The 27,952-nt window shown below is 41.2% G+C and overlaps 1 protein-coding gene across 1 annotated transcript; it reads right to left on the bottom strand.

Moving 5' to 3' along the window:
* Positions 1 to 205: 205 nt before the first annotated feature.
* Positions 206 to 22,605, bottom strand: LOC139646032 (cytosolic carboxypeptidase 6-like). The gene is made up of 4 exons (XM_071521929.1): positions 22,572 to 22,605; positions 20,968 to 21,090; positions 2,386 to 2,510; positions 206 to 211 (listed from the first exon to the last, which is right to left on the bottom strand). The coding sequence occupies exons 1-4, from the start codon at positions 22,603 to 22,605 to the stop codon at positions 206 to 208; spliced, it is 288 nt and encodes a 95-aa protein (XP_071378030.1).
* Between the last annotated feature and the right edge of the window lie 5,347 nt (positions 22,606 to 27,952).

Genomic DNA, 27,952 nt, shown 5'->3' with positions numbered 1-27,952 from the left:
ATTAAGACTTTTTTTTTCATCCCTACTGTCAGGTCAAGCAGTGACTTTGCCTCCCTATGGCCCTATCAAAGTTTCTCCTAAAATGCTAACTTGTAGCCACATCAAACTGAACTCATCAGAAGGACAAATTCAGAGTGACACAGTTACTCTATGCAAGAAACCATTTTCCTTATAGTGTAGAACAGACAACAAGCAAAACCAATGCTCAGCACTGCATGGGCGTCACATAACGTCAAATAGTGTCACACGGTCCCAGTCGTTGCAACCTACTTAACCAGAATTGGTCTGGGCTTTGAGGTGAGTGAGTGGTTTGGGAAACACAAAAAAATGAAAGGACAGGCAAAAAAGAGACATCCATCCATCCAGCCATCCATCATAACCGGCGCTACGGTGAAGCCAATTTCCACAAAGCTGCTAAGCTGATTGAGGCAGACCAAATCTGTTTCACCAGCTTACATTCCTTCAAAATGGCCATCTCACTTCCAATATCACGGGGTTTTACTGTTCCCCATTCCCCTGGCTCGGGCTGAGAGTTAGCAAGGCTTAGCTGGATGAAACACTCCAACAGCCCAGTTCTCCCCTGGAACCCACTGATATCTCTATAGCGCAGCCTCTCCCCACATAGCTACACTTAGTTAGTTTATTTACTCATGCCATTATTTTGTCCATCTCTATTTTATTTCTCTGTTTCATTTTTTTGTTTCAAATCACAATGATATTACAACCAAAAGGGCATAAACCAAAGATTTATGTGCACTCGGGCGGTTGTGAACACACACGCACATCCATGGGCATGCAGATTCTGTACACACACAAACACACACACACACACACACACACACACACACACACACAAACACAGCACCACAAACCTTAGCAAAATGCACAGGCAGCTGTTATCCAGACCTCCTTCTACTGGGGTAGATTAAATTCACACAAGGCCTCTTTGAAGAAGGAAATTGGACAGATAAGAAATAGATTTCTATGAAAGAAGCCTATGAGAGGGCCTATAGAGAGAACTCAGAAGCATGCAATGAAAATGGTTTTCCACCTGTTTTTGTCACCTGTAGGCTTGCCCTTGCACTTGCACGTGCCACTGTACATGCTGTGTATGAGTGTGTGTGCACATGCACAGCTGTACTTATCTGGAAATCATTTTGTTTGTCTACTTTGTGTCTTACATCCCCCACCCCTCTCTCTCTCACTCACTCTTTCCCTGTCATTTTGCCACAACAGCAAATATCCTGTTGGCCCAGGCTGCAGGCTGCTGGTGCTGGTCTATCTGGCCCTGGGATCGATCCGGCTCCTAGCCGAGGCCTCCCATTCATCTCAGAGCCATAAAATGTGATTAGTGCTGACTACAGCACTGCAGGGAGATGGGCTGATAGGCCTGATAGCCTCGACCAGGCTGGGCTGGGCACACTGCAGGAGACAGCAGCAACAGCATGCTGTGTATTCATTCTTGCCTTGTTCTGCCTCTTTCTCTATCACTCTCTATCTGCTTGTTTCTCACTCTCATCTCTGTCAATCGCTTTCTCCTTCCCTCTATCTCTCTTCCTCCCTCTGTCCCTATATCTGGCCGTCTTCTGTCTGTCTCTCTCCTTCTCTCTCTCTGTATGTCTATCTCTCATTTTTGCATTTGCTTCATAGGGCTGGCGAGCTGCACACGTATTACATAGCGGCAGTCAGACTTAAATGCCAGTAGTTTTCAGTTTTACCTTCTTCTCCTATCCAAGTTACATTTAAATGACAGAACTGACAGAAAGAGAGATCCAATCAGGATGGATAAAACTCACTACCCCCCCTCCTACCCCCCAGTAGCCACGCTCACTGTTCCCACGCACAGTGTATCTCTGTGGCATGTGACCATCCCTCTCAGCCAATCACAGAGCTCGGAGCTTGCTAGTGGCAGAATTGAGCTCGGAGGCTGTGACAAGAAGTCAGGTAGGAAATAGATAACTGTCTCGGTTCTGAAGGGAAACGACTTGGTTGCACCTTTCTAAAGTGGGTGTTATGGACACTTATTCCAAATGCACTGAGATGTGTTAGAGGAAATTTGGGGAGGTACTGTGGCAGTCAGTTCTGTATTTAAGTTAAGGTGTGCTAATATTACCAGACAGATAATGGCCTTTCACTGATATTATCATCAGCATATGATCCACCAATAATGCAGCACAAAGATCATCATAAAAAAGGATTTTGGCGCATCCCATCACTTTTGATTAATTTTCATATTTGCACTGTAAGCTGCACATTTACATATACAGTGCATTCTAGGTCTCTGACCAAAAACAACAATACTAGATAAAATCCCAATATAGAATAAGGAAAGAGGCCATACTTTATGATGAATAGTAACACTGTACAACACCACAATATGCTGACCTGTGTCTCGCGGACGTTCTCCACGGTGAAGTTGAACCAGACTCGGAAGCGAGGGTTGCAGGTGTCAGGCCGGATGAAGAGGTCAAACTCAAACTCACTGATGTAGTCAACACGGCCAAGGTTACCTGCAGAGCCAACGAAACAGCTTACATTAGCATTAAGCGGAACCGTTCGGATTGTTCAGAGCCGTCGGGAACACAGAATCACAGTGGATCATTTCCTCTGCTTTCCTCAATGTCCACCATCCATGGACACAACACATTACAGACAGACAGACAGATAGTCGGAAGACAAAATGTTGCCATAACACAGCACAGCCCTCATTTCAAATTCAAGCTCTACTTTTAAAGAGAGAGCATGTTGGAATGAGATGAGATAAGTCACTGGCAGCTGTTACTATGTGGCTTCTGTCCACTAACAGTGAATGATTGTCATAGTCGTCGCCTTCCTGGTTTATCACTGTATGTAATATATTTCTCCTCCTCTCCCCACATTGGTAGGGCTCTTTAATCAGAGTGCTGCCTGCAGGGAGAAGTCACTGTGGGGGACAGACAGACCGATAGACAGGGTTGTTCCAGCCATCCATATCTGATAGATAATACACTATCCATAGCAAAAAGATCCAGATGAACAGTGGAGTTATAATTAATCCAATGGGAACACTCTCCCCTGCTTCCAACTATCATAGCTGTCTATAAGATGACTGGGTGGTAGATGATTACATGACAAGCATTCTAAATATAGGCCTTGTCTGTGTCTTCTGATTTATATCAGGACACACATGTAGTCGAGATTCTTGCGGTGCATGTGTAATTAATGATTGTCAGAGTGACGGCAAAGAGATGGGAAACAAAGTTGGATGAAAATGTGTTAGCCTTTTTGTTGTAGCCGCGTGGCAAAATGATCAATTGACAGGCTGTGTTAATTGTATGCTGTGCTTAGCCTAGGACTTGAGCCTAGTCCATGGAATCAGCTCAATCATTTGAAATACTGGACTGAGATGTTTGTCTGTATAAGTCCTCTAGTTGATGAAGAGTTAACTGGGCAGGCAAAAAGCCAACCAGCGCCACACCACAAGGCTCAACGTCCCTCAGCTCCCTCAGCTCTCTCCATCCATGTAGTGTTGACCACCTGGTGGCAGGTAGCACCATAGCAGCAACACACACACACACACACACACACACACACACATATACACACAGCTAATTATAGACAGATGGGCTAACCACCACACTGTCAGAGCAGATCCCTCTCCTTCTGCCATCGGAAGGAGCTAATCCAGCAGTCAGCTTCCAATACACACAAATACACACACACACACACACACACACACACACACACACACACACCACTCTGCTCTGCTCCATCGAAGCTGCCCACAGAAATGCCATCCGCCACTTAGTTTATACAGGACTGCACAAAACTACCAGGTGCTCTGACATAGACAAGACCCCCCTTTCAGTTTGAAATTTTCAATTTCAAATTATATTTTCATTTGCAATCGCCTGACCACACAACATGACACGTGATAGCAACACACAAGGCAGTGAGACAGAAATTGCAAGATGTTATTGTGCAACAATAAACTAATGACTGATCTGTATTTACATTAGAAGCCCATCCACTAACAGCTTCTGCTGCTATCACTAATGGCGAGTGGCGTCTCATTCCAGCACACTGGTGCCTGGGCGAAATCTCTCTCTGCAGACCGCTACTCTGACTGATTAGGGAGTGGCCAGGGCTGTGCTGAAAAATATAACCGTTATACTTTAGCCATTTATTCATCAAGACTCCTTTGATTATTCATTCAAGAAGCCTACAGGAAATAAGTAAGGTTAGATATAGACAATGAGAGAAAGGGAGAGACGGGTCTGATGGAGGGAGAGAGGCAAGCAGTCTACAGCTTAGCAGACACAAGAGGCAAAGGTTTATAAATGACCTTTACCATGTCAAAATTACATGAACCGAAGAAGATTGAATCATGTATGTGCATATGTGTGTGTGTGTGTGTATGTGTGTGCCGTGTGTGCTCTTGCTTGTGTGTCAGAACATGTGTCAGAACATGCTCTCTTCCCTCATTCCTTCCTACCTTGCTGCCTTTTTTCCTTCCTGCCCTCTTTCCTTTATTCTTTCCATCTTGTTTACTTTGCTGCATGTGTAAAGTACTTTGGAACACAGCACCATGAAAATATTTTCAGAGGAAAAAGTACAGAATATACAACCAAAAAATGACCTAGCTATCTCTAACCTATAGGCAGGCACATTTTAATGAGCATTTCACAGCAAAGCTGCTCTATAGAGCTCTGCATGTGGCTGCGCTTGGCTGTGCTGTGGAGAAGCACTGAATAAAAAAGAAAAGAAAAAAAAATCAAAGACACATCTGTTAAACAATCATGCGTACTTATCAACAAGCTCATATGGTACGCACAGTGGCTGGCTGGCTAAGAAGTGGCAGGCAGGCAGGCAGGCAGGGACTAGCTGGTTGGCTGGTTGGCAATGCAATCCGGAGCCATTGAAAGCAGATAAAGCCAAGAGCAGGCTGAGGGCTGAACCAGGCCCAGCTGCAGCTAGCATTGACAGAGAGGAGATAGAGAGCGGAGCAGCACCTGTTCCAGACAGATGTGTCGTCGAATCGATCATCTCTCATACCAACATCACAGCTATTTTCACAGCTAACGCTGCTAAATACGACCTATTAGACTAAGTTGATAATGGCCTCCAAAGGTCATCCCACCCAATACAGTGTGGGTAACACTGTATTGGGTGTACTGTTACTGTATTTTATGGTGAAAACACGCTTTTGAAGGCACTTTGGCCATTTACTTGAGGATATAATTTGTTAGATTTTAAGCAAGTAAAATGCCTCTAAATCATTATCAGAAATCAATAAATTGATTAATGAATATCCACTGTGAAAAGTCCCTCACATCACTACAGAAATCATTATCAATCAACTGAAAATCAATTGAGATTGTCTATGCTCACTATTGAAAATCTATTGAAAATGTCTATACTGGACATCAAAACATGCATTTTGAAATGCATCAGTCTTTCTCCCAGGGGGATGCAGCTAAATTGCAATCACACAACATGTGTAAAGATATGTTGTTCAGCCAGAAGATGGTCAGTAGGTAGCTAAAACACTGTCAGAGACAACATAAACAAATATCCACTGGAGGCCACATTTTCCTAAAAGCTTACAAACTGTGACTATAATTTACTAGTCTGTTTTCACTGCATGCTCACAAAGCAGGAGTATCACGATCATTTCTTACATTTAAAATGAAAAATAAAAAAGACATACTAATTACCAGACCAAAATGGAAAAACATAACCCGTGGCTGCCAGCTGAGTGCACAGTAAAATCATACAAGCATAATGCATACAATTTGGAATTAATTGGCTGTAAATGAAGCCAATCTATCTGTCCTTACAGGAAATCACCCACAGCAGAACTCTTCAAGAGAGGAAAAGTGTGATGAAGGACTATTAGTGTGGCCACCGCCCTCTGAGACTTTAAGCATGGACCATGGACACCACCACAAGCCAGGAAGCTGTGTGTGTGTGTGTGTGGGTGCCTGTGTGTGCAAGGTACAGGTATATATTTAGCTTCAATTCACAGCAAACTAAGTAAGTAAACTAAATTTGATTAGAAGGACAAACTTCAAGCGATCAAACATAAAATATTCTGAAAACAGTATTTTCATTCTTTGATCTGAGTGTCTTCTTTAGAGTTTCTACTTGAACTGAGAGAAGAGAAGTGGAAACAGCTCTGCCTTCCCATGGAGCTGGCTCCATCACACAGAGATCTGTAAGCAGGTTAGCAAAGCAGCACAAAGGTAGTGAAAGACCCTCTCACACTCTCCTCACTAGGGGCTGGGATTCAAAGGAAGCTCTTGGTTGGTACACAAAACCTTTCTTTTAAGGGACGCATATTATTTTAAATTCAAACAAAGTTGTTTATCAGTCTGCCAGTACATATATATATATAAAGTAGAGATGGGACGATATATCTAATTTCAATATATCGCAATACAGAAATCGTGGGACAGAAAAATGAATCACATTAGCTACATTTTTTTCTGCTGTAGTAATCACAAATGAGATGGAGATATTTTTCCTTTTAACTGACATTTTAAAATTGTTTACATTCTAGCAAGCCAACGCCATTGCTAGAGAGATTTGTGCCTCAGAAATAAATATAATTCGGCACAGTCACATCCATTGAACTTTTATTTATAACATTGTATCTTGGTTATATCGAATCATGAAGCCCATATTGTGTATCAAATCGTATCATGAGTTAAGCATATCTTCCATCCCTAATATAAAGTTTTAACTGCATTTTAATTGATATTTCCTATTCCACACACTTAAACAACAACCTTTTTATTTGTAATTGATGCAAACCCCAAACCAAATATGGTGAATACAAACATGACAAGTTAATGACCAAACTTTTACACAGGAGGCAGATGCACATGTGAGATAGGGGCCAAGCAAGCATCTCTCTGTCTCTGGTTGTGAACCGCCGCAGCACTAGTGACAGCCAGCAGCCATGGGCGGTTGGGTTATTGAGCCTGATGCTGGAGGGTCTGACGTGAGAGATGGCTTCAGCCTCAAGGTTAGAATTACATGTTCAGCCCGCGGAGCAGCAGGGATATGACACGCCATTGATCCCCGTTTTAATTTTATGGTGGCTACCTCCAGATTCAAACGCTTTAGTAGGCTGGTAGCCTGGCCCTTTTAATCAATCCCATATCATTTAGTATTTAACTAACATAAACGGCCAACTGATCTCTCTGAAATCCCCTCTGAAAGCACTAAAGATACAACAGATAAAACACAGATAAGTTATTCTGAGTCTTTATCATGTTGAAAAGCTGTGCTCAGTATGCTAGATCCGTCATTAGGAAATCTGTATTTTTGTTCTTTATGAAACAGGCAGACTACATTAGACTTAGAGAAGCTAATGAACTACACAGGGAGAAAAGATGAGAAAGAGGGAAAAAGACAAAATTTCTAGTCCTTGAGATCTCTTGCATAATTCCTCTTGAGCTTTGTGTCTCTACATATTCTTCTTCAGTTGTGTCTTGGCAGGTTATGTTGAATATCAATCTTTGTCCTTGAGGGAAAACTAGTGCAGCGTTTAGACATTAACAAATTGGTTTTCAACAAACAGCTTAGCCCTACTGGTGGTGCAGCCCACCCAGACACAATGCTGATTCTGAACAAGATTTTACACATGACAGCCTCTCCTTGAGGAAAAGCCTGAACAAAACTCTCTCTCTCTCTCTATCTGTCTCTCTGGTATCTTCTGTCTCTCTCTTTCTGTCTCTCCTTCTCACATGCGCACTAAAAGATTGGATGAAAATAACAAAAGGTGAAATTTTTCTAAGAGAAAGAAATCACATCCATACTTTGAATATGCTGAAAACAAAAGTGACAGTAAAATGGGAATGGAACCTGCATCATTACACAGGGCCATGGGCAAGTAAACAGGCAGCGGGCATGAGGTGGCCAAGTGGACAGTCATTCATTCACACATGGGCTCCCAGAGTGTGAGTCTGTGTGTGTATGTGAGCGAGAGAGAGAGAGCGAGCGAGAGAGAGAACTGGAGAGAGAGAGCAGAAGAACATGGCTAATGTAATCCCATTACGGAGGTACAAGAGGGAGCAGTCACAGTGCTCAGCCCACACAATGGGCCGGCCTGCAGCCTGTAGCTATCCACTGGATGGATGGTTTCTGCCATGCAGATGGATCATCGTACAGCAGCAGGCCCGCCTGCCTCAGGCCTGAGGTGGAACTCACTCACACAGCCAGCCATTAGAATGGTAATAGGCAGTTGTTTTAAAATGAAATCAACTGTGTGGTTACAGTGCTTCCTACTTAGCAGCAGTGTGGGCTATCATATCCTAAAATGGTTCATAACATTTTCATGCATGAGTTTAACCACATAACTTCCGTGTGAACTACGCAATTGTGTAGTTGGGAAAAATGCATGGAATATATTTGCCATTGGAATTAATCAGGTGTTTCTAATAGCATTTAGTTTTGCTGCAGCAAAATTAACAGCCTCTAGATGAAAAATCATTTGCCTGCAGTGTAGGCAAAATTGAAAATCCATTTTCAATGCTGACCCGAATAGCCTAATTCATAGAAAATCATAACTCTAGGTATTATAATTCAAACTTTACACACTAAAATTTAAAACACCCCCCCCTCCCCTCGCCACACACACACACTCAATCACACACCTACACACACACACACACACACACACACACACACACACACACACACACACACTCACACACATATACATACACACACACATACACACAAGATGATATCCCCCATTTCTTTTGGCAGGCGTAGGCAGGGCCTAAATTGTGTTTAAACACCAGACTAGAGATTAAAAGAGTGCTGTACTGCTGAGGGAGAGCAGCCGGGCACCTTTTTAAACTTATTTTTGCTATGTGTTCCATTTCATTATTGGAAAACACATCAGTTTTCCCTCCGGCTGCTCTGCGGTGTGAGGAGGATTCCTGGACACAGAAGAGGAGGACTGATAAAGAGAGAATTGATTCCAGCCAGCAGCAGCAGCAGCAGCCATAGTGAAGGTGTCTCAGTTTAGACCTGCAGCTAAACGTCTGGCTTCTCTCTCTCTCTCTCTCTCTCTCGCTTCCTCACTCCTCTCTCTCTCTCTCTCTCTCTCTCTCTCTCTCTCTCTCTCTCTCTCTCTCTCTCGTCTAAAGGCAAGTTGTCACCGAGGCAACATCAATCTCCTGCCTCATGACTTCTTAAAGCCTGCCTTCTCCCCCGATGCCTTATCACTTCATCTGCAGGCAAGATTAAAGAGGTCACCTCCAAGTTTCCACAAACTAACTCTCTAACAGGTATACCAAACTGCAGTCTATTCATTACATCTGTTAAATAAATGAATGATAGAGAATAGGAACCTAAATTAGGAATTATTTAACTATCCATCTTACACATTTCTAACAACATGCAGCCTCTTAACAACTACAGCTATAACTGGATACTCTTTTGTCTGCAATATTCTCTCAATATAATGACGCAACTTCAAATTAATTTAATACCTAAAAGAATCTTGTCTGATGTCCTATACAGTCCCAAACACACAATAACGGATTGTGCATTCATAAACATTATGTGGAAAGTGTCCTGAAAATAATGTTAATATAGAGCAAAGAGAGGATAAGAGCAGACAATAAGAGGAGACAATAAGGGAAAAAATCATATCGTTATGAGTCCATCTATGCTCCAGCGAGCTCCTCGTTTCAATATAGATGAAGAAAGCTGGGCCTGAGGACAGCAGAGAGATATGCAGGCAGCCCGCACATATCTGATGATGTACAGGCCTGCCTGCACATTCTAAAGAGAACACATTTTCTAGCTAGCCTTTTATAATTGTTTTTTTTTTCCTTCCAAAAGGCCCTAGAGCTAGACTGGTATGCTCCATCTGAAGCGGCTGGTGTAGTAATGGGTCATAGTGATGCATTCTTACTGGGACTGGCTTAATTGTATTATCAATCTCATCCAGACAGTGCTTCAGCCCCACAGCTCTGGACACGTTACTGTCAGCCGCTCTGCATTAGCATGGGGGGGTGAACCATGAGGAATTGCAATCTTCACTTTCATCTGTTTCTCAAGCCTAAAATGGTGGACTAGCTGGCTGGCTAATGTTTTTTAACAGAATCTGGGAGCTGCCATCCCTTGGTTCTCACTCTGTCTCTGTCTCTGTCTATCTGTCTGTCTCTCTCTCAGTTTCTGTTTCTCTCTCTCCTTATCTTTTGCTTATGGTGTGTCCTGTGTGTTGGTGGCCACTGCCGAGAGTAAATACAAGTCTGTTCCAATTTCATGCTATCTTTTAACAAGTTAATTATGTGGAGCCCTACAAAGAATGAGGACAGAGAGAGAAGGAGAGGGCATTGGCAGAGGGACAACTGCCCAGGTCTGCTCTTTGTTGTTCTATCTTGTTTTGTTTCTTCTTCTCCAAGCACTCTCCCTGCTCTCTCTTCTCCTCTCCTCTTCTCTATGCTCTCCCTATCTCCCTCCCTCCCTCGTTTGCTCTCTTCCTCAGGAGTAATCTTTCCAGCGGCTCCAGTGGTGGAGGAGAGTTTGGAGATAAAAGCATGGGGAGCTGAGGGGTCCTTGGCAAGCCTAAGGCAATGAGAAGGTCAACAGGCCTGCTAAGAAGGGCTGTTATCATCTTGGTAACATGTTATCGGAGAGCCTGCAGTAGTGCTTATTTACAGTTATTGCTCCCTCTGGGTGCACACTTCAGCGCCTGGGGCTGATTGCTCTGTAATGAGTTCAGGAACACAGGGAGCCAACGCAAGAAAAGAAGAGAAACAAGGGAGGCTAGAAATCACTGGCCAACAACCAATAGGTCAGCAAGAAAAAATTGAGGAAGAACAGAAAAACCTGTTCATTGGAAAATGCAAGAGGACCAGACAAAAAGCAAGTGAACTCTACTAGCCAAGACAGTTCTTCTCTCCAGTGCCTGCGCCTTGCCATTCAAGAGCAAACAAATCACCCCAATTGGAGAGGGCGGCAGTTCCTCAAATGAGGTACAACCAAGTTAATCCAGTACAGCAGTAAATGGCTCTTGACCTGCAGTCGGCTATATTAGTTGTAAGGAAGAACCACCGATCGCTCAGCCTTAAAACAGTCTATTCCCATCTCTGATGTTCAGAATCCCTCTTGTAATTTAGTTTGCCAGTGGTGCCTTTTCTGTATTTATTTGCTTGACCTGTCCGGTATTGTGTGTGCTAATCGGATCGGTCCATATTTAACGGGCTGAAAGGTGAAGTGGTAAGAGTGAATCCGGGAGTTGAGCAAGCCAGGAGAGAGGATGTCTGCAAATCCCAGGGCGGTTTTTCAACCGTCAGGAGCAACGCAGAGGAAATCTCTCATTGTGAAACAGCTTTTCAATCTGGGGAATTACACTAAGTGCTGCTACTGTCAATGCAATGCCAGCTTTACAGAAAGAGAAAAAAAGAAAATGAAAGAGCAGGAAAAAGGCAGTGCTGAATGCCATTCAAAAGCCTTGGCAGAAGATCAAGGGTTTTTTGTGCAATCACTCTGCCAGGCACTGTACCCAAGCATGGTGCAATTTACTTAAGAGAAATTAAGCAACAGAGCAATAAATATATATGACAAAGTCACAAAGTACAAAGAAAAATAAGATTTTTTTCCAGTATATACCATAAAAGCAAATCCATCCTATGACAAACTAATCCCTATTTATACCATCGGATATGGGAGATTAAGAGACATAATTTGGTAATTCAATTTAGAGACATAATTCATCAGCAAAGGAGAGCGCAGGGAGCTTTTTGGGATGAAGTTTCTTCATCACGGCAGGAGGTTCCAGATGATGCCAAGTTCATGATGCAGAGAAGATAAGTGTTTTTCATTGGAGAGAAACTACTCCAACCCAGATTTCCTTTAAAGCTGTGACAGGATTCCCAGATCTAAAGTTAGTTCAAGATAAACATCTACTCATATATTCACAGTGGGAGTATATACATCATAAACTGGAATAAATAAGTTTAATAATCCAGTCAAATTATAAATTGTCCTTTTGCAAAATGCAACATATTCTTCACTTATGCTTGCCAAACCTCTTCTGATCCTGATTTTGATTCTGAACCACTACAAGTGGACACAACAGCTTTTTACAGTAAAATATATACCGGTAGTATATATTTTTAGATTGAGGCTACACAAGCATGAGTGCTTTTAAGAACTAGAATATACACTATTTTAGTGCCTCTGAAAACTAGAGCACGTTCCAACTTGTTCAGTATTAAGTCTTGTTTGAAATGTCCAAGGAAAGAATTCCTGATAAACAGCATTGGCCCCCGAGGAGTGCATTTCAATATTGTTTACTTTGAGCAGTAGGCCTACAAGATAGCTGCCTGGATTCAGACCAAAATGTATTCTATCAAAATTCCGCTCCTGTCAGTATTTCGCCCTTCACTTTATAAGCATATTCTGTACATGAATTTGTGATATCAAACAAACCCTGACACATCAATGAAGCTCATCTCAGAGAGAGGTTTTCTAAATAAATCAGCAGAATAAACACAGGCAGCTTAAAAAACATGAACTGGTAAAGCGTTACAAATCCTCACCATTTTCCCAAACTGCACCCTCTTGCCTGGGATGAAAAATGACACGTCTGCTCTGAAACTGTGTTTATGGCGTCAGGAATTGCTTGGAAATGAATTACTCCATCATTGGAGCCTTGTGCGCAAGCACCACTAGTGCAATGCAGAAATCTTGTCGCAGTCATTTTCACTTAAGACATGCTTGTATCGTTGAAAGATGCTGGAGGCAGGCCTAGAGCCAATGAATTGTGATGTTCCAAAGTACATTCTTTGGACTGGCAGTACAGAAAATACCCTAAAGCTGTAATTTAAAAACACCACCAAAGTTAAACCTGTTTGTGTCACACCTCATCTTTCAATAAGAATGAGGCAACAATATTGCCAATTTTTTGTTGATGCTACAAATGGGCTATTTTATATACCCAGTGTCTGAATATTTTCCCCTCAACCTTTCCAAATCTCATAGCCACATCTTGTATACAGTTGATAATCAAATTCCTTTAATTCTCTAAATTTCCAAAACAGCTTGCTGCTGCTAGCATTTGGTGACATTTTGAGAAGACGAGGTGTCGGCTGGGTCCTCCTATGTACGTCTTGTATCAGAGCCATCAACAATTAACTTACAAAACATTGAGGTTGTTTGTACTATGTCCTCGCAGAAGAGGCATCTCCGACCAGAGCAAACGAGCCCATGTGTTCGCTCACTGATTAGACAGGACCATGTGCAACAGGCCCGAATGTCAGACAGGATTATCGCTCTGTTTCATTTGCTCTGCGTTTCACACAGTCCTCCTGATATCACTTCCCACCTACCATGGCGAGGCACCCTGGCAAGCCACTACAGAGCCGTGTGATAAACTCAGAAGGTTGTTGTCTGCAAATATTATGACTCTCAGATGGACCGCCTTTGGAGTGTTTGTTCTGCTTAGACATGCAAATGAGGATGGAGGAGAAACAAGGAAAATGTGGCCAAGAAGTAGTTGTGTATTAATTCGGAAAAGTTGCTGAGAATTTCAGAGTTGAAATACAAGCTTAGTAGATGATCGTTGGTGGTGGTATGGATTAGCCTGGCCTAGACCAAAGAAATTCAGAGAACTGCATGCCTCTTTACGCCTGGCACCCCCCGTGTTGGGATGCCTCCCTCAGGGTCAAGCCAATATAACACATCCCAACTCACATGGCATGATATGGCACAAAGAGGGAAATAAAACTGACAAAATATGCCTGGGGAAAGCCAGAGATAGGAGACGACGGGCATAAAAAAAAACAATAATAATAAAGAGTAATCTCTTATGGATACAAATGGCCGATAAATAGCATAAATCAAAAGGAATAGTCTTGCCAACAGTCCCTAGACAACCCAAATTTATCTCCATACTCTGCTCCTGACTTAAAAGAAAGAGAGAGGAGGGAAAACTGCTAAAAGGAAAAACTGAAGAGGCCATTTAGTGATTTGGGCAGTGAAGCTTCTCCGCTGCCAAGGACATGTAAGAGAGACAGAGAGACTGGGAGTGCCTCTCAATACATCAGATGTCAGGAGTGCTCCCTCCCACTCAGATGAATGGATCTTCTTTTGGAAAGCCCATAAGAGTAAGAGCAATCTAAGGTCGGTAGGCTACACAAAAAAATGAAAGTCAAAAACAGAGGCATCAAAAAGCCTTATGATTGCAAACTGCAAAATATTGATTAGCATTTTCATGTGCCGTGAGATTAGTGTCAGAAATGCTTTAAATTATGATCGTGCTCAGCAAAAGTTCAGGGTGAAGGAAAAAAAAAAAACGTATTTTCATCCTTAGGCTGCCGCTCTTTGTGGGTTGTTTTAATCACCTCAGCGTCTTGGAAGAAAACCAACAAAAGGACATCAGAGAGGGAGGCGAAGCGAGGCGAGGAGCTGTACGCTGCAGCAAGCTCCGGCCTCTCCAAGCCACTCGTTCTGAGCATCTGGCTTGATTGTAAAAACGTTTCCCTCTTCTTTAATCAATGGAAACTCAACTATCCTGATTCATGGGCACTCTGGAGTATATAAATATCTTCTGACAAGCTTGACTGCATTCCCCCCTCCGCCACCTCCGGACCACCAGCCACCCACCCCCCACTGTTCAGAATATTCTTTCCTCTGTACTCCCTTCTCTCTGTTCCTCTGCCCCACCATCTCTCTCTCTCTCTCCTCTCTCTCTCTCTCTCTCTCTCTCTCTCTCTCTCTCTCTCTCTCTCTCTCTCTCTCTCTCTCTCTCTCTCTTTTGCTCTCCCTTTCTCTCTCTCTCTCTCTCTCTCTCTCTCTCGCTCTGTAAATTTTGCTTTGGCTCTGACTCTAATCAGTCATCCTTTGGAGGGGCTCTGCAACTGCAACATGACAAACATTTCTGGGAGGAGATAAGGCCGGATAGATTCAGTACACTGCTCAGCGATAGAAAGGGAGGAAAGAGAAAATGAAAGGAGAAAAAAAGGAGAAGAGAAAAACAATGAAACCTTCATCAGCAGTGAACAGTGGAGATATTTTCCTTAACGTTTATTCTCATTAGTTATCTCCCAGCAGAATTTTTCTCCCTTGTTTTTAATTTATACCGTTTTTTTCTTTGTCCCGACGATTGAGAAAAGATTTCTTCATCTATTATCATTACTGTGGGGTGATTTAAAATCCGCAGAGCAAATCCATGAAGTGCTTCAGAGATTCCATGGATTCTATAATGTCACAGGCGGAAACATTAATTTTGCCCATAGAGAAAATGTTATCATCAAGCATAAACACAACTATTGCCCTACTTTTGCCTTATCGTATTCTGCTGATATTGTGGCCGGTAGCAAGTGTTTACTCTTCTAACTCACTTGTTTATAGTATTTCAGACTGATATTGCACTGTATCATCAACCACAGTCATGCTAACAATAATGAATAATAACTACAGAAAACAACAAAAACATTGTGAAAACAAAATACAATGTAAAGAAGTTTGATACTGAATGAAAAAAGGATGCAGACAAAGGCAGCATCAAGCACATATAAAGTAAGAGAATTGATGAAGTGTAAAAGGAGATGGCCTTGTTCCTTCAGCAGTTGTGGCTGTGTTGTCAAGGTGAGTAGGTTATCTACATGGGCATATAGAAAACCATTCCCCAGCCCACCATGAATCAAGAAAAACAGCAACTGTTCAGATAAGATAAATAAACATTCCTGAGCTGTGAATCAGTGAAGACTGTTGGTCCTGATCTATTGTCATACGGTATCAGAATATATTTATTTTCTCCATGCTTATTTTATCCTTAATTCTCTCAGTTTACCACACTGTGACAAGATACACAAGTCAAGCTGGCAGCTCAAAGAAACAAGAATGAGTTGCAGAGGAAAAAGTACAATAGGCCACACAAATACAGTAGGAGGCCTGTCCAATTCACAAAAGGCCTTGACTAGATGTATAGTAACCGATACAAATACATGCATATCTGTTCTCCGGTCTGACAAACAGGTTTGATTGAATTGATTGAATTGATTGTAAAGCCAGATGAGTCTATGAGTTGTGCTGTAGGAAAGGCTTATCAATGGACCCCATTAAACACTTGTCACTCCAGGGGGATTTCTTTGACCATGCAAGTCATTGTCAGCAGACAGCAGTCTGACTAATCAATGACTGCTTAATTACTTCTGGTGTACGGTCCAGAGGTGCAGTAAAACAATATGTCCACACTGTCAGTGTCATCCTTTGTAGAGACAGACAGCACTTTAGTCAGCAATCCCACTATACATTGTGAGGATGGATTCACAAAAGAATTTGGGATTCAGCTGAAAATGTCAACAGTTTGCGGGTGTGACGAAACAAGTGTGACAAAACAAGATAAGAATGTCATTTGGATTTCACTCTAAGTAACAATTAGGCTTCTCTTATCATTTTCATGAATCTGTGTTTCTTGACACAATACACAACAATAGGGCTAGGCTTAATGTTTACAGATTAACAAAGTCGGCCATTCTCCACCATGATTTTGCATCACTAGCATTGTCCTAAGTAGCATAAAAGGATAATCTTAACAAGTAAAACTGTATTTGCGTATGAGAGAGAAAATTTGCATATTGCTCCTTATACCACCCTGTCCAGCAAGGACATCAATAAGATTTTTAATGACGTCTTGAGGAAATAGTCATTATGTTTAAGTTGGAGGTCATTTTCATACTGTACATTCTCTTTAAGCAGAGAGGGGACTGAGGCTTTTGGTGGTTTAGAGTGACTCCCTGTGAGAGGACCTGTTGGCTGAGACACCTGCATTATGAAAAGCTATAGGCTACCACTGACTTAATCTGCATAGGGCTGACAACAAAGTGAATTATGCCTCATCTAAATGTAAATGAGGTGTTTTATACCTTTGGCAAACAGCTAACATAACCACTGTCTATTTTAATAAACCAATTAGATTTTATTACATGGTATACTGAAGCAACAAAACAAAATCTGCACTTTCAGAAAATGTACATGGAATCTTGACAGCTGTTGACCAAAGGAAGGAAAAAGGTGTTGGGCCAAGCAGAAAACCTCATTGAGTTATGTCTCTGCATAAATTTCAAATGAAAATGCCTGCTTGAAATACCATGTTTCAGCTATTAAATCTGGTTTGAAGAGAGTAAAATGGACATATGCTGTCATGAAAGACCATTTCAATAGCGCTGAAAAATATGCATGCCTGCGCTTCATGTAATACGTGTGGCAGGAGCCTATAGTATTCAAGTCTTCTCCAATTTCCTTCCTGTCATTGGCAATATGCATTGGAAACTTGAGATATCACAGATATCAGATTAAATGTATGAAAAACAACAACAAATTTTATAAGCCTGTAGTGATACTGCGGGTATTCATGCTGTCGTATGTTTGAATTTGAGCACTATACAGTATCTAGCGTAAAGACAATATGGGAAGCTCTTGGTTGGATGAACCTAAAAGTCATGTTGTTTTAAAACCACTACCTATCTGTAAGACTTGATCATGAGAAAACAGAACTAAGATTAGCAATTTTTCTGACACAGCATAGATCTCGTTGATTATTCAGGAACTGCCCCCCAAAGTTCCTAGAATTATGGTGACTTTTACAAGCACCAATACCATTGTTTCAGTACCAATATGAGCGCAAAGTACTTTATTAAGTAGATCCGCTGATATGAGTACCAATCCCAGTAGCACAAAGTATTGATAATAATAATCTTTATTTATATAGCACTTTTCAAAAAAGTTACAAAGTGCTTCACAATCAAGAAAAATAAAAGGTTGAACATACAACATAGATCAATAAAACAGGACAATGAGGTAGAGCAGTGATAAAAAAAATAAAAAAATAAATAGTTACAGCCACAATGACGCCACAAATGGAATAAAAAACATAGACAAGGCAACAACAATAAAAAAAAAAATACAGCTGTAGGTGACCATTAGCAGGGTCCAAGCAGGGTCCATCTGATTGGTCAAGTAAGCGTTCTAACTGTGCTTCCAATCAGCATAACACCTAGCCATGCTCAAACGAAAAATGTGTTATCACTGAAAATATTACTCTGCCATTGATAAAAATTCCACAAACATTTCCATGGTAACAGCATAACGTTTAGCTTACAGTTAGATGTAGTTACTTTTCTGCCATGGAGCCCTACATGATGATCGGAATTGCAATATGTCTTTATTTTTGTATGTAAACTTTGCTTAATGTAAACTTTCATAATCCCTCTCTCTGGACGGCATGACTAATGACGAATGGATGCAAGAATTGGATGAGATTGAGAAGATACATGATGCTGTCAAATGAAAACCTAACTGCTACCAGCTTGTTCATGTCTGACATTATTTCCTTTTTAATAAACAGATATATGAACAACAGTTTGTTTATTTTTCTATACACGCTTTATCAGTAGGCCTAACAATTAAAAATCTTGAATAAATTACTTTGCTAGCAAACTGTGCACAGGTTGTTATGGATTCATGTTGTGTTGCTATATGTGCGGTGGCAGTGCGGTGCGTAGGCTTTAAGCAAGGCACTAGTTAATATACCTAACTCTTATGTGGCTACAAACAGTATTAGAAAATTAAACAGACCGCATTCAAGCATGTAACTATTGCATAATCGCAATATTACACAAAAAGCTGTTCTTTACTGCTTTTATTGGCACGACAGTGATGCGGTCAGGAACGAAGCGCCTATATATCGACTTATAATATATATATGTGTTTATAACAAACACATAAACAAACTCAGGTATCTCATAAATAAGTCAAACTCTTGAATAAACCGGAAATTTAGCTATATATTGCTGACTGCACCTTTAAACAGGATGGGCAAAAGAGCAAGCTAGGAAGAACAAAAAGCTAGGACTAATTTGCATACAGATGTTTGTCAGATTTTTAGATTAGTGCTGTTAGAAGAGAAGGATATACTGTAGGAAAAGATAATTTTATTAAAGAGGGTTTAAAGAGCTGACATCCAGTGGAAATTATATTACAGTGAGGTAAAAACTAAATATTAAGATAGATGAACTTGAATAATGAGCCAACTATTATAGGAGGATAATAATTGCTTGGTACCAGTTAGTCGAGCATACGCAGTAAGTAAACATCTGTTATGAAGCAAGTTCTTATTATTAAAATGTTGTCGTTCTCACCACCAAATTATTCTTATTATCATATCAAAAAGCTGCAACTAATATCAAGGCTCACTTTAAGTAAGACCAATAAAATCAGTGATGTTTTGTTGAAACAGCAACAGGGCATTAATTTGACATTAGCTGGCAAACATCAATTCATCTCCCATTCCAACTTTAGTAATGCGTTTACTGGAAAGAGATTAATATCAATTCCATAAATCATTCAGGAGATGCATCCGGAGCCAGAGACACTGGTATGTTAGCTGATCTCAGTGTGGGAGCTCAATACCCATTAATCAATGTCTGAGCTCCTCTGGCCATGTCATCTGGGAAAATAGGCCAATTTATTACAAGGGCAATCACCATTTTCATATCATTGATATCTCAGCATAATCCTCCTAATATAGCATGTTTACATCTTTACCTACAGGTACTACTTTTACGCACTCACCTTCACATGCCATCTACTTTGTACAAAACTGTGGAGCTCAATAAAGTTCTTAATTTCCTTATCTATGCCTCTGTATGTTCTCACAAGATTAGGCTTCTTTTTGTAAATATTAATAATAGGCCTATGAAATGCTGTATTTGTAATTAAATCTTACAGGCATCAGTGATATGTGATTTATGTTGAAAATCTTGTTGCTTCTTGAAAATCAAGTTTATCAGAAAGAGACAAAAACATATCAGAGTAGCAGTTGGTCCAAGCTGAAATCCATATTTTTCGCTAATGTAAAAGTGAAAATCCACTTCAGAGAACAACACTCAATGACAGCTGAGCCAAAAATCAAAAAGGGAACAGGGTGAAGTTAAAGCTCATCGCAGTCTGCAGAACCCAAAATGGGCCTGTCTGTAAAAATATGAAATCTGAGTGCCATCTGAACCTAATCTCCACACAGAGATTCAGTCCCAGAGAGACCTGCTGATTCCCTAATTCACTCTGTCTACTTGTGTGTGTGTTGTGTGTGTGTGTGTGTGTGTCTGACCACTTGACCTTGTCTGTGGTGAAAAAGTACTTTATTTTCATTGCAGTGCCATTCAGTTGTCAGAAAAAGTGGCAAACAAAGGCCATTAACAAAGGGCACTTGAACATATTAACTCTGTTTTATGCCTACCTCCAACAAAAGAGATCGACAAGGTAACAGGGCAATCACTCACATAAAGCTATTGAATTTATCCCTCTTTTTTTCTTGTGTGGCCTATATCATTTGCCCTTTAAAGCTGGGTTCAAGGAGACTCTATGGTTTGCTGTGGAAAAAACGTCTTTGATCACTCAGGGGAATGGATAAAAACATTACTTATCTAAAGAAATTATTCCAGTGACAAATGATTTACATATAAAAGTAGGTAGCTGCTTTTGTTAAGAGAGCTACATAATAATAATAACATAAACATGGCATTCATATTTATTTAACACACTGTGTTAGATAAACATAATTTACTAATGTTTGTACTATCTATCACTGATTGTTATAACATTAGTGATTCAACAAACCATCATTCATCCAACCATACTGTACAGAAAGCTTTGTTTCGGTTTGTCTGGAATAAATAGAGGAAGAACTCTGACGTTAGCATAAGCAGCGATAGCCACCAGCAGTACAGAAACTCAAATTTCACAGAAAATCCAAAGAAAAAAACATCACAGCACTGACCACACTGTTTGATTGCCAAGTCATTTCTGGGAAGTGCAGAGCAGAAACACCACAGCAATGACCACTTAGCACCAACAAGATGTCGCCAAAAAAAACAAAACATGCAGATTACCACTTTAACTGCTAAAAGGATAGAGCAGTAATCTGTCACTCGTATTGTGTTTTTCACTACTCACCACTTTCAAAGCACGCATCAAAGACCAGGTGTCCTTTTCGCTGAGCTCCTGAGTATCCTGGTGGGCTCACCATCAGTTTGTTCACATTGCCCACCAAGGCATCCTCTCCCCCAGCTTCACTGCCTGGAGAACAAATGCAGTGTATAAGAATGAAGTGATTATCACTCTATCCATAGATGTTACTGTGTAAAAATGTGTTCGATAGATTTCGGCTAACTTCATTTCATAAAACGTGTATCACACTTCAGTATTGCAGTAGTGCAAAATTATAGTCTCTCAAAGAGTTAATCCTATAGACTAAAGCAGGCCTACATTTAGTCCCTCTTAAATGAAAAAAAACATATTCTACCTGCCTTATTAGAGCTACCAGAGGACATGTGGTTACTGTAAGCACACAATACCACTGAATCCAAATTATAGGAATATATTTATTGAAAGAGACAAAGCATGATTTCATTACACTTAGCCTAAATGGCACTTCCTAGAATGGCCAATCTATGTATGTCTTTCAAATGGTGACTTCTGTCAGTTTGTCTACAGTACAAATAAGGTGGGTAAAACATACATACTGTAAATAATAAAGCATATGCAATGGGTTTAAATAAAACTTTATTTTCATGTTGGTCAGCAGAAATGACATATGAACTCAAGCAATTCATATAGACAGCAAATTTATTAAAAAAAAAAAAAAATCCTTTATTGTATCTTATGATGATTTCAAAGAGAGTAGGCTACTTTAAAATCTATGAATAATAATAGAAATACAATTTTAGCTTATACTATATAGCCTAACAGAAGAATTTAGAAAATCAATGGAGCCCCCTGATTTTTCCATCAAGATCAACTTTTCATATATCACAACTTACTTGTATTTGGTCTTAAGCCAGTTCCAAGTGAGTCCATTAGCACCTTGCAGGCACACTCACTGGTATTTCGTGGCATCGATAGAAACAGTGACAGTGAAGTATCTTTGAACTGAGTGAAAAGCTTAAAATTTCTTACCATGTACAAGAAGACAGGAGTCTCTAACCACCATAAACCGTGTTACCTGTCCTATTATCCGTGAATAGGATACGCCAGCATGCAAAATATTCAAATTGCCAAAGGGTGAGTTAGGTGGTTCATCATAAATTGAGGTGGGTGACGGACTAAACTGAAATTAGGCAAGCAAGAAGGAACTTCGACTGCTAGGCTACTTACCGATACCTAACTAGAGAGCTGTGTAGAGAGCTCCCTGGCTAAGGTAGCTAGCTAACAGATACCTTTAGCTACTAACGTTACACCTGCACAATACTCTCTTTTACCCCGAAGTAGTTGTTGGGTTGACCAGGAAATATGACAGCAGTTACGTAAGTCTAACAGCCTACAGTACATTGCCTGTGTAGGATTCGTTATGCTAGCTCACAAACTAGTGACATGACTCTTGTTTACATCCATGCACCTGCTAGCTAGCAGGTTAGCACAGTTCACGTTAGCGTCAACATACAGAAATACAGCATTCCGTAAACATGCACCGGCTATTTGTGAGACAACCGGACATTATGCGCTCCCCTGTGCTTGTATAGAAATAGAGAGGAAGCCAGCTAATGCTCATATTTACACACCAGTCTCGACGTCTCTAATAATATTCTCCTCCATCTTCCTTTCCATTCTTGTTCAGAGGAGCCGACGCTGGCTCAGTGTTGCCACGGCAACGCAGCAGGAGGAGGAGGGAGAGGATGCGCGCCTCCTGACGTGCTAGCATCTCCATCATCAGCACAGAGCACTGCAGACGTACACACAACACACACATTCATATATATGCCAGCTGAGTCAAATTCAACTGTGAAATCTTAACTAAAACACTAGAATACTAGTAAATACACAGCCTCTCTCAAGTCTAACTGAATTAATAATTAAATACAACAGACAGTCTATAAAAGAAAGGTACAAATTCCTAGAAAACATGGTTGTAAAGTTGGTTTAGCACAAGTAAAGTAAATTCAGTCATTTTCCATAATGCCAAGTCAAGTCTCAAATTGTCAGTGTGTGTCTCAGGTCAATTTGAGTCATGGGATTGGATTAGAATATGTATTAAAATATGTATTTCATCAAACATTGGAACATTGTCTACATGCATATCCATTAATGTCCATTAATATACAGAGAACACAATTTGCAACATAGCATACAGTGAATATTAACTTTTAGATATTCCAGAGGCCACAGTAGCCTAGAAATCACTGCTAATATACTGTCTTTATTGTCTGTAATCAGTACATTGTAGATGCCTCACTTTCATTGCAGCCATACCTGCATTTTTAATGGTGTTTTCAGAGAAAAAAAGCCTATCACTGCAGGCGGCAGACAGAGATTCTGAATTATCCCGCAGATTGATTAAAGCTGGAGGATTTCTAGACAATTGGAGCATAGATGTCATCAAGGCCAATCAAGCCTGGCCCTATTCCTTTCCCATTACAACCGCTGCACCTGATTAAGTACATCAAATGAGCAGCCGCACAACTCCTGGAGCAAGAGACATACAGGCTGCTGCTAATTTTCAGGTTATAAGCTGTGTGTAACAGGAGCAAATGAATAAGACCAGGGAGAGGGCAATGATTTTTCTCTCTGTGTGTGATCTGTATTTGATGGCAAGCATCAACAGGCCGCTGAATAGGTAGGTCGGCCTGATTATTTCTCAGATGACAGGAAGAGAATACTGTGCTGCTGTGTAATATTTCGTTAAAATTGAAAATTGAATAGCTGTCCTTCATGCTATGTCATTCCTTTAACACTGGGCCAATTAAAGAGCTCCATGGTGGTACAATCATTCATTTTCAAGGGGGGAGATTGAAATTGAATTATGGAGCATGAGAAGAATGAATTGGATACGCTACATGTTTCCCTTGTTTCTCGGTTCTTATCTAATAGAGAGACTGCGTAGGCGTAGTTGAATCTATTTCAAGTTTCTGGCTTGCATGTACCTGTCAGAGTTGGGGGACTTGACTTGACCTCATGTCTGAAATCGAGACTTGACACTTGGTTGAGTTATTTTGTGATATTATGACAATTATGGCCAGAGAAAATATTTATATAGTAGTACAAGCCCATGTAGCATGCAAAATCTATCATATACTGTATGGTGTATTTTAATGTCTCTTTCCTCAGCTGTAATAATTTATTAAATTTAAACTTAAGGGAACATTTTGTAAATAAATATTTAAATGCAACATTTAGCAATTAGATTAGACACGGCTTGGCTTGCATTTTACTGGTAACTCTACATGACTTGGTGTACCATGTTGGAACTTGGGACTTGACTTCAGACGTAGACCTTATGACTTATGACTTGCCTGTGGTACTTTGATGATGTCAAAATGTAGGAGTTTATTACTGCAAAGTGTTGAGTTGCATGGAATGGTTTATTTTGGATCTTTAAAAGCATCATATTCTATATCGGGGTGTGTCCTTCTTGAAACATCTTTGAAGTAGATCAAAAAATAGAATCACTTTCAACAATAACCCCTCTCTTCTCTGCACAAGTTACAATCTGCATGCATGCAGTATGTTTCTTGTCATGAAGTCTGCAGACTGCAGAAATGATTTAATGAAAACATCCATCAATGGAAAACAGAAGAAGATGAAAGAATAGTACAATCCACATCATGGTCGCTCAAATTTTAATTACCTCTCAGGAGAGTGTATTTTTATTTTATTATCAAAACACTTTTGACCTCTAATGATTTCTGAACATATGAATGTGCTTCACGTGTAGACATCCCTGTCATGGTTAAATACAATATCTACAGTAACTTCAGAAATTATCACTATTTTAAGTGTGGGTTGCTTGTGACTGGAGGACACACCGCCACAATTCCTTGCAGAACATAACAGAAACCCCTTGGGGAAAAAGAGTAGCTTCGGCACTGCAAAGATATTTTCAAACCTTCCTTTTAACTGTTTCAGAAAGATACTCTTACTTCTAAACTGTGAAATGATCAAAAAAGTCAATGCTGGTAGCTAGGTACCACAACTGCAAAAAAAAAAAAAAAAAAACTGTCATAAAAAATTCTTTATTTACTTGCCAGGCATGCAGCTAGGTATGTTTGTCTGTGTGTGTGTGTGTGTGTGTGTGTGTGTGTGTACTGTATGTGTGTGTCTGTGTGTTGGTGGGGGGGTTATGTATCCATGCATGGTGGCATTTGCGGTTGTGCAAATCTGTGTGTTTGTATTTGTATTTCTGCGAGTACAGGGAAACCCTTTTTACTCCAACCATCTAAGGACTTCCACACATAAAGTCCATCGTCAATGAAGGAGGAAGTCATGCAAAAATCAGAAGACAGGGCACAAGCGGCAGGGAGTTGGAGACAGGTGGAGGGGGGGGGGGGGGGGGGGAGGCAGGAGAGGGGATGCAGAGAGCAGGCGGCAGGACACAGAGAATCACTATGGTGACAGCAATCAGGGGGCTCAGGGGAGTGAGGGAGGGTCAGAGAGGAAGGCTTGAGAGGCAGCTGACTGAGGAATCAGCCCTCACTCTGGATGATTCAACTGACAGCTCCCCCCAGGGCTCCGCCGGACCAGCCATCCCCAGAGAGGAAGGGCTTTACAGAACAGGGATGTGGCTAGCAGCCCTTTTGTGAGGGGGGAAAATGAAATGGAATTAAAGCCCAAGCAGCATAACATTGGCAGATACTTTACATTCTGCTCTTATGGAAAATGTAGAAGAAAAGATACACTCATTTAAAACAGGCATTAACATGCAGTAACCTCACCAATATTACTGTAAGCCACATCCTTGGAAAGTGTGTCAAGGGAGGTGAAATTATGTGTCTTAATAATATTACAACATTTTTTTTTTTCTTGCCTCCTTTTTTACATAAACAAACAAGCTGCCAGTTTGCTAACAATTCCTCTCTGCTTTGTGCTCGCCCCTTTCCCCCCCTCCATTCCCACCCTCCCTCTCTCTCTCTCTCTCTCTCTCTCTCTCTCTCTCACTCTCTCTCTCTCTCTCTCTCTACTGTGCTGGACAGGGTCCACCTCAGCAGATGGTCCAGTGTCAATAGGCTGCTATTAACTGGCCACTCTCCCCACTCTGATCCAAGGGAGGAAAAAGCACATTCAAAGCACTGGGGACAAAACCCTTGCCATGCTGTTGGAGCTACTAGAAACACAAGACTGTACGCTTTGCCTTAGTTAAGATGATGGAATCACAAATCACAAAGTCACGTGTTCATAAACTAATTTTCCCTCTATTATTTTCCTAAATGGCAGCTTGAATTGAGTGAACATTTTGACTAATGACAACCAATCCAGATACAGTACATAGTGGGAGTCATTACTCTGAAAACTATCTGATGTTATTGCCTGAAAGCGAGAATGTAGTGAGTCATATCTTTGGCATAAACCTCCCTAACCTTTTGCCTGTTTATTCCTTCCTTTATTGGGATCTCCTGCCATGCTTGTGACTAGCTGCTTCGTCATCTCCATGCCACACCCTGCTGTGACTGCTGAGAAAAAGGACAGCCACCTGACCTTGGTGCTCACATCAGCCCAGCCCCTCACGTTTTCCTCTGCCAACTATCACTGAGAGGTACCCTTCCTTTCCAATCTCTTGAGGTCTCTTAATAGCGTAAAGGTTTTACTACCTTCCATAACTTTATGTGTACCTATCGCACACACACACCTCCAAGCAGATGCTGAATGCATGCCTTTCTGAAAGTCCTTGATAGTCCTTGTCCACAGTTGAATCCACAACCTGTTTTCGCAAGAGCCATAATTAGATGACAGAGCCATACAGAATTAGTCCCCTCACCCCTACCCAATCCTTTTATCCCAGCTGTATGTTTGATCTCATTGCCCCGGTCAGAGAACGAATGCTACTATAAGTGCGCGGGTTCCTTAACTGTCTATAACTGTGACTTATACGCACACATGAAAGGATGAAGAGAGAGGAAAATCTAAAAGATAGGAGTGGCAGTATGGAAGGGATGTGGCGGCGATGGTGTCGCTGTTGCTAGAACAGTCTTCCCACCTTGTGGTAGCACAGTGAACTGTAGCTGCATCAATGCGTGAGCGACGGAGTAAAGGGAGAGAGAGAGAGAGAGAGCGATGCAGAGAGAGATGGAATGAGAGAGAGAGAGAGAGAGAGGGAGGGAGAGCAAAGGAGAGAGCCAGAGGGAGTGATAGAGAAAGAGAGAGAGAGAGAGAGAGCGAGAGAGAGAGAGAGCAAAAGGGAGGGGAGTTTAAACTAAGAGCTATGTTTTGGGACAGGCTAATCTGCCAGCGAGCAGTGTGAGGATCGGAGCGTATTGTGTGAGCCAGTGTGCGGGGGACAGATAAGGGAGCCAGCCAGCCCGCCAGCCCGACCCACCGACCGACCGACTGCCTGACTGCCTGTTTTAATGTGCTGACTCTGGGGAGATAAAAAAAAAACAACATATTGACTCCTCAGACGTGTGCGGAGACCCCGGGCACAAACGCCACCACTACAGCCACAGCCAACAGAGGTGCATCAGCAGACAGGGGAGAGAGAGAGAAAAAAAGAGGACTGAAAAATCAGAACACCAAAATCTGAAAATTAAAGAGGATTTTTTTATCCCCCTATTTTTTCAATTGATTTCATTTTTTCTTTCTTTCTTTCTTTTTTGTGTTCCTGGGACTGACTCCCAACCGTAGAAAGAGCAAGGGAGGAAAGAACTGAAGGGGAGACTGGTAGAAAATCTGAAAAAAAAAGGACAGAAAGAAAAAGCACTGAATTTGAAGATGTTCGAAATAAGCCGAACACTCAACGCTGCTTTGTTGAGCAATGAGGTAAAGACATTTGGATTTGTTATTTCTCCTCACCTCACCTGTGTATGTCTGCTGCCAACCATTCTGTGTCATGTGTGTTATTGTATGTCCGTGCGTGTGCGTGTCTGTGCATTTCTGTATGCTCATAGCCAGGCGACAGAGGGGATGATTGATAACAGCAACGGTTTAATATGTTACCCCGGCGCGATGGTCGGTA

Source organism: Centroberyx affinis, unplaced genomic scaffold (assembly GCF_046629955.1).
Source record: "Centroberyx affinis isolate AG114_WGS23_722 - 3 ecotype Tasmania unplaced genomic scaffold, CSIRO-AGI_Caff_v1 ptg000945l_1, whole genome shotgun sequence".
Classification (NCBI taxonomy): Eukaryota; Metazoa; Chordata; class Actinopteri; order Beryciformes; family Berycidae; genus Centroberyx; species Centroberyx affinis.
Note: the sequence above shows the minus strand (reverse complement) of the source record. Positions and strands in the feature narration are given on the sequence as shown.

What these genes read in the sequence shown, in the direction of transcription:
- LOC139646032 (XM_071521929.1), bottom strand. Translation starts at nt 22,605, where the DNA reads ATGGAGGAGAATATTATTAGAGACGTCGAGACTG. An exon ending in TATTAGAGACGTCGAGACTG is followed by an intron (nt 21,091 to 22,571) that starts GTGTGTAAATAT and finishes TTTGTTCTCCAG; the next exon opens with GCAGTGAAGCTGGGGGAGAG. An exon ending in TGATGCGTGCTTTGAAAGTG is followed by an intron (nt 2,511 to 20,967) that starts GTGAGTAGTGAA and finishes TTGGCTCTGCAG; the next exon opens with GTAACCTTGGCCGTGTTGAC.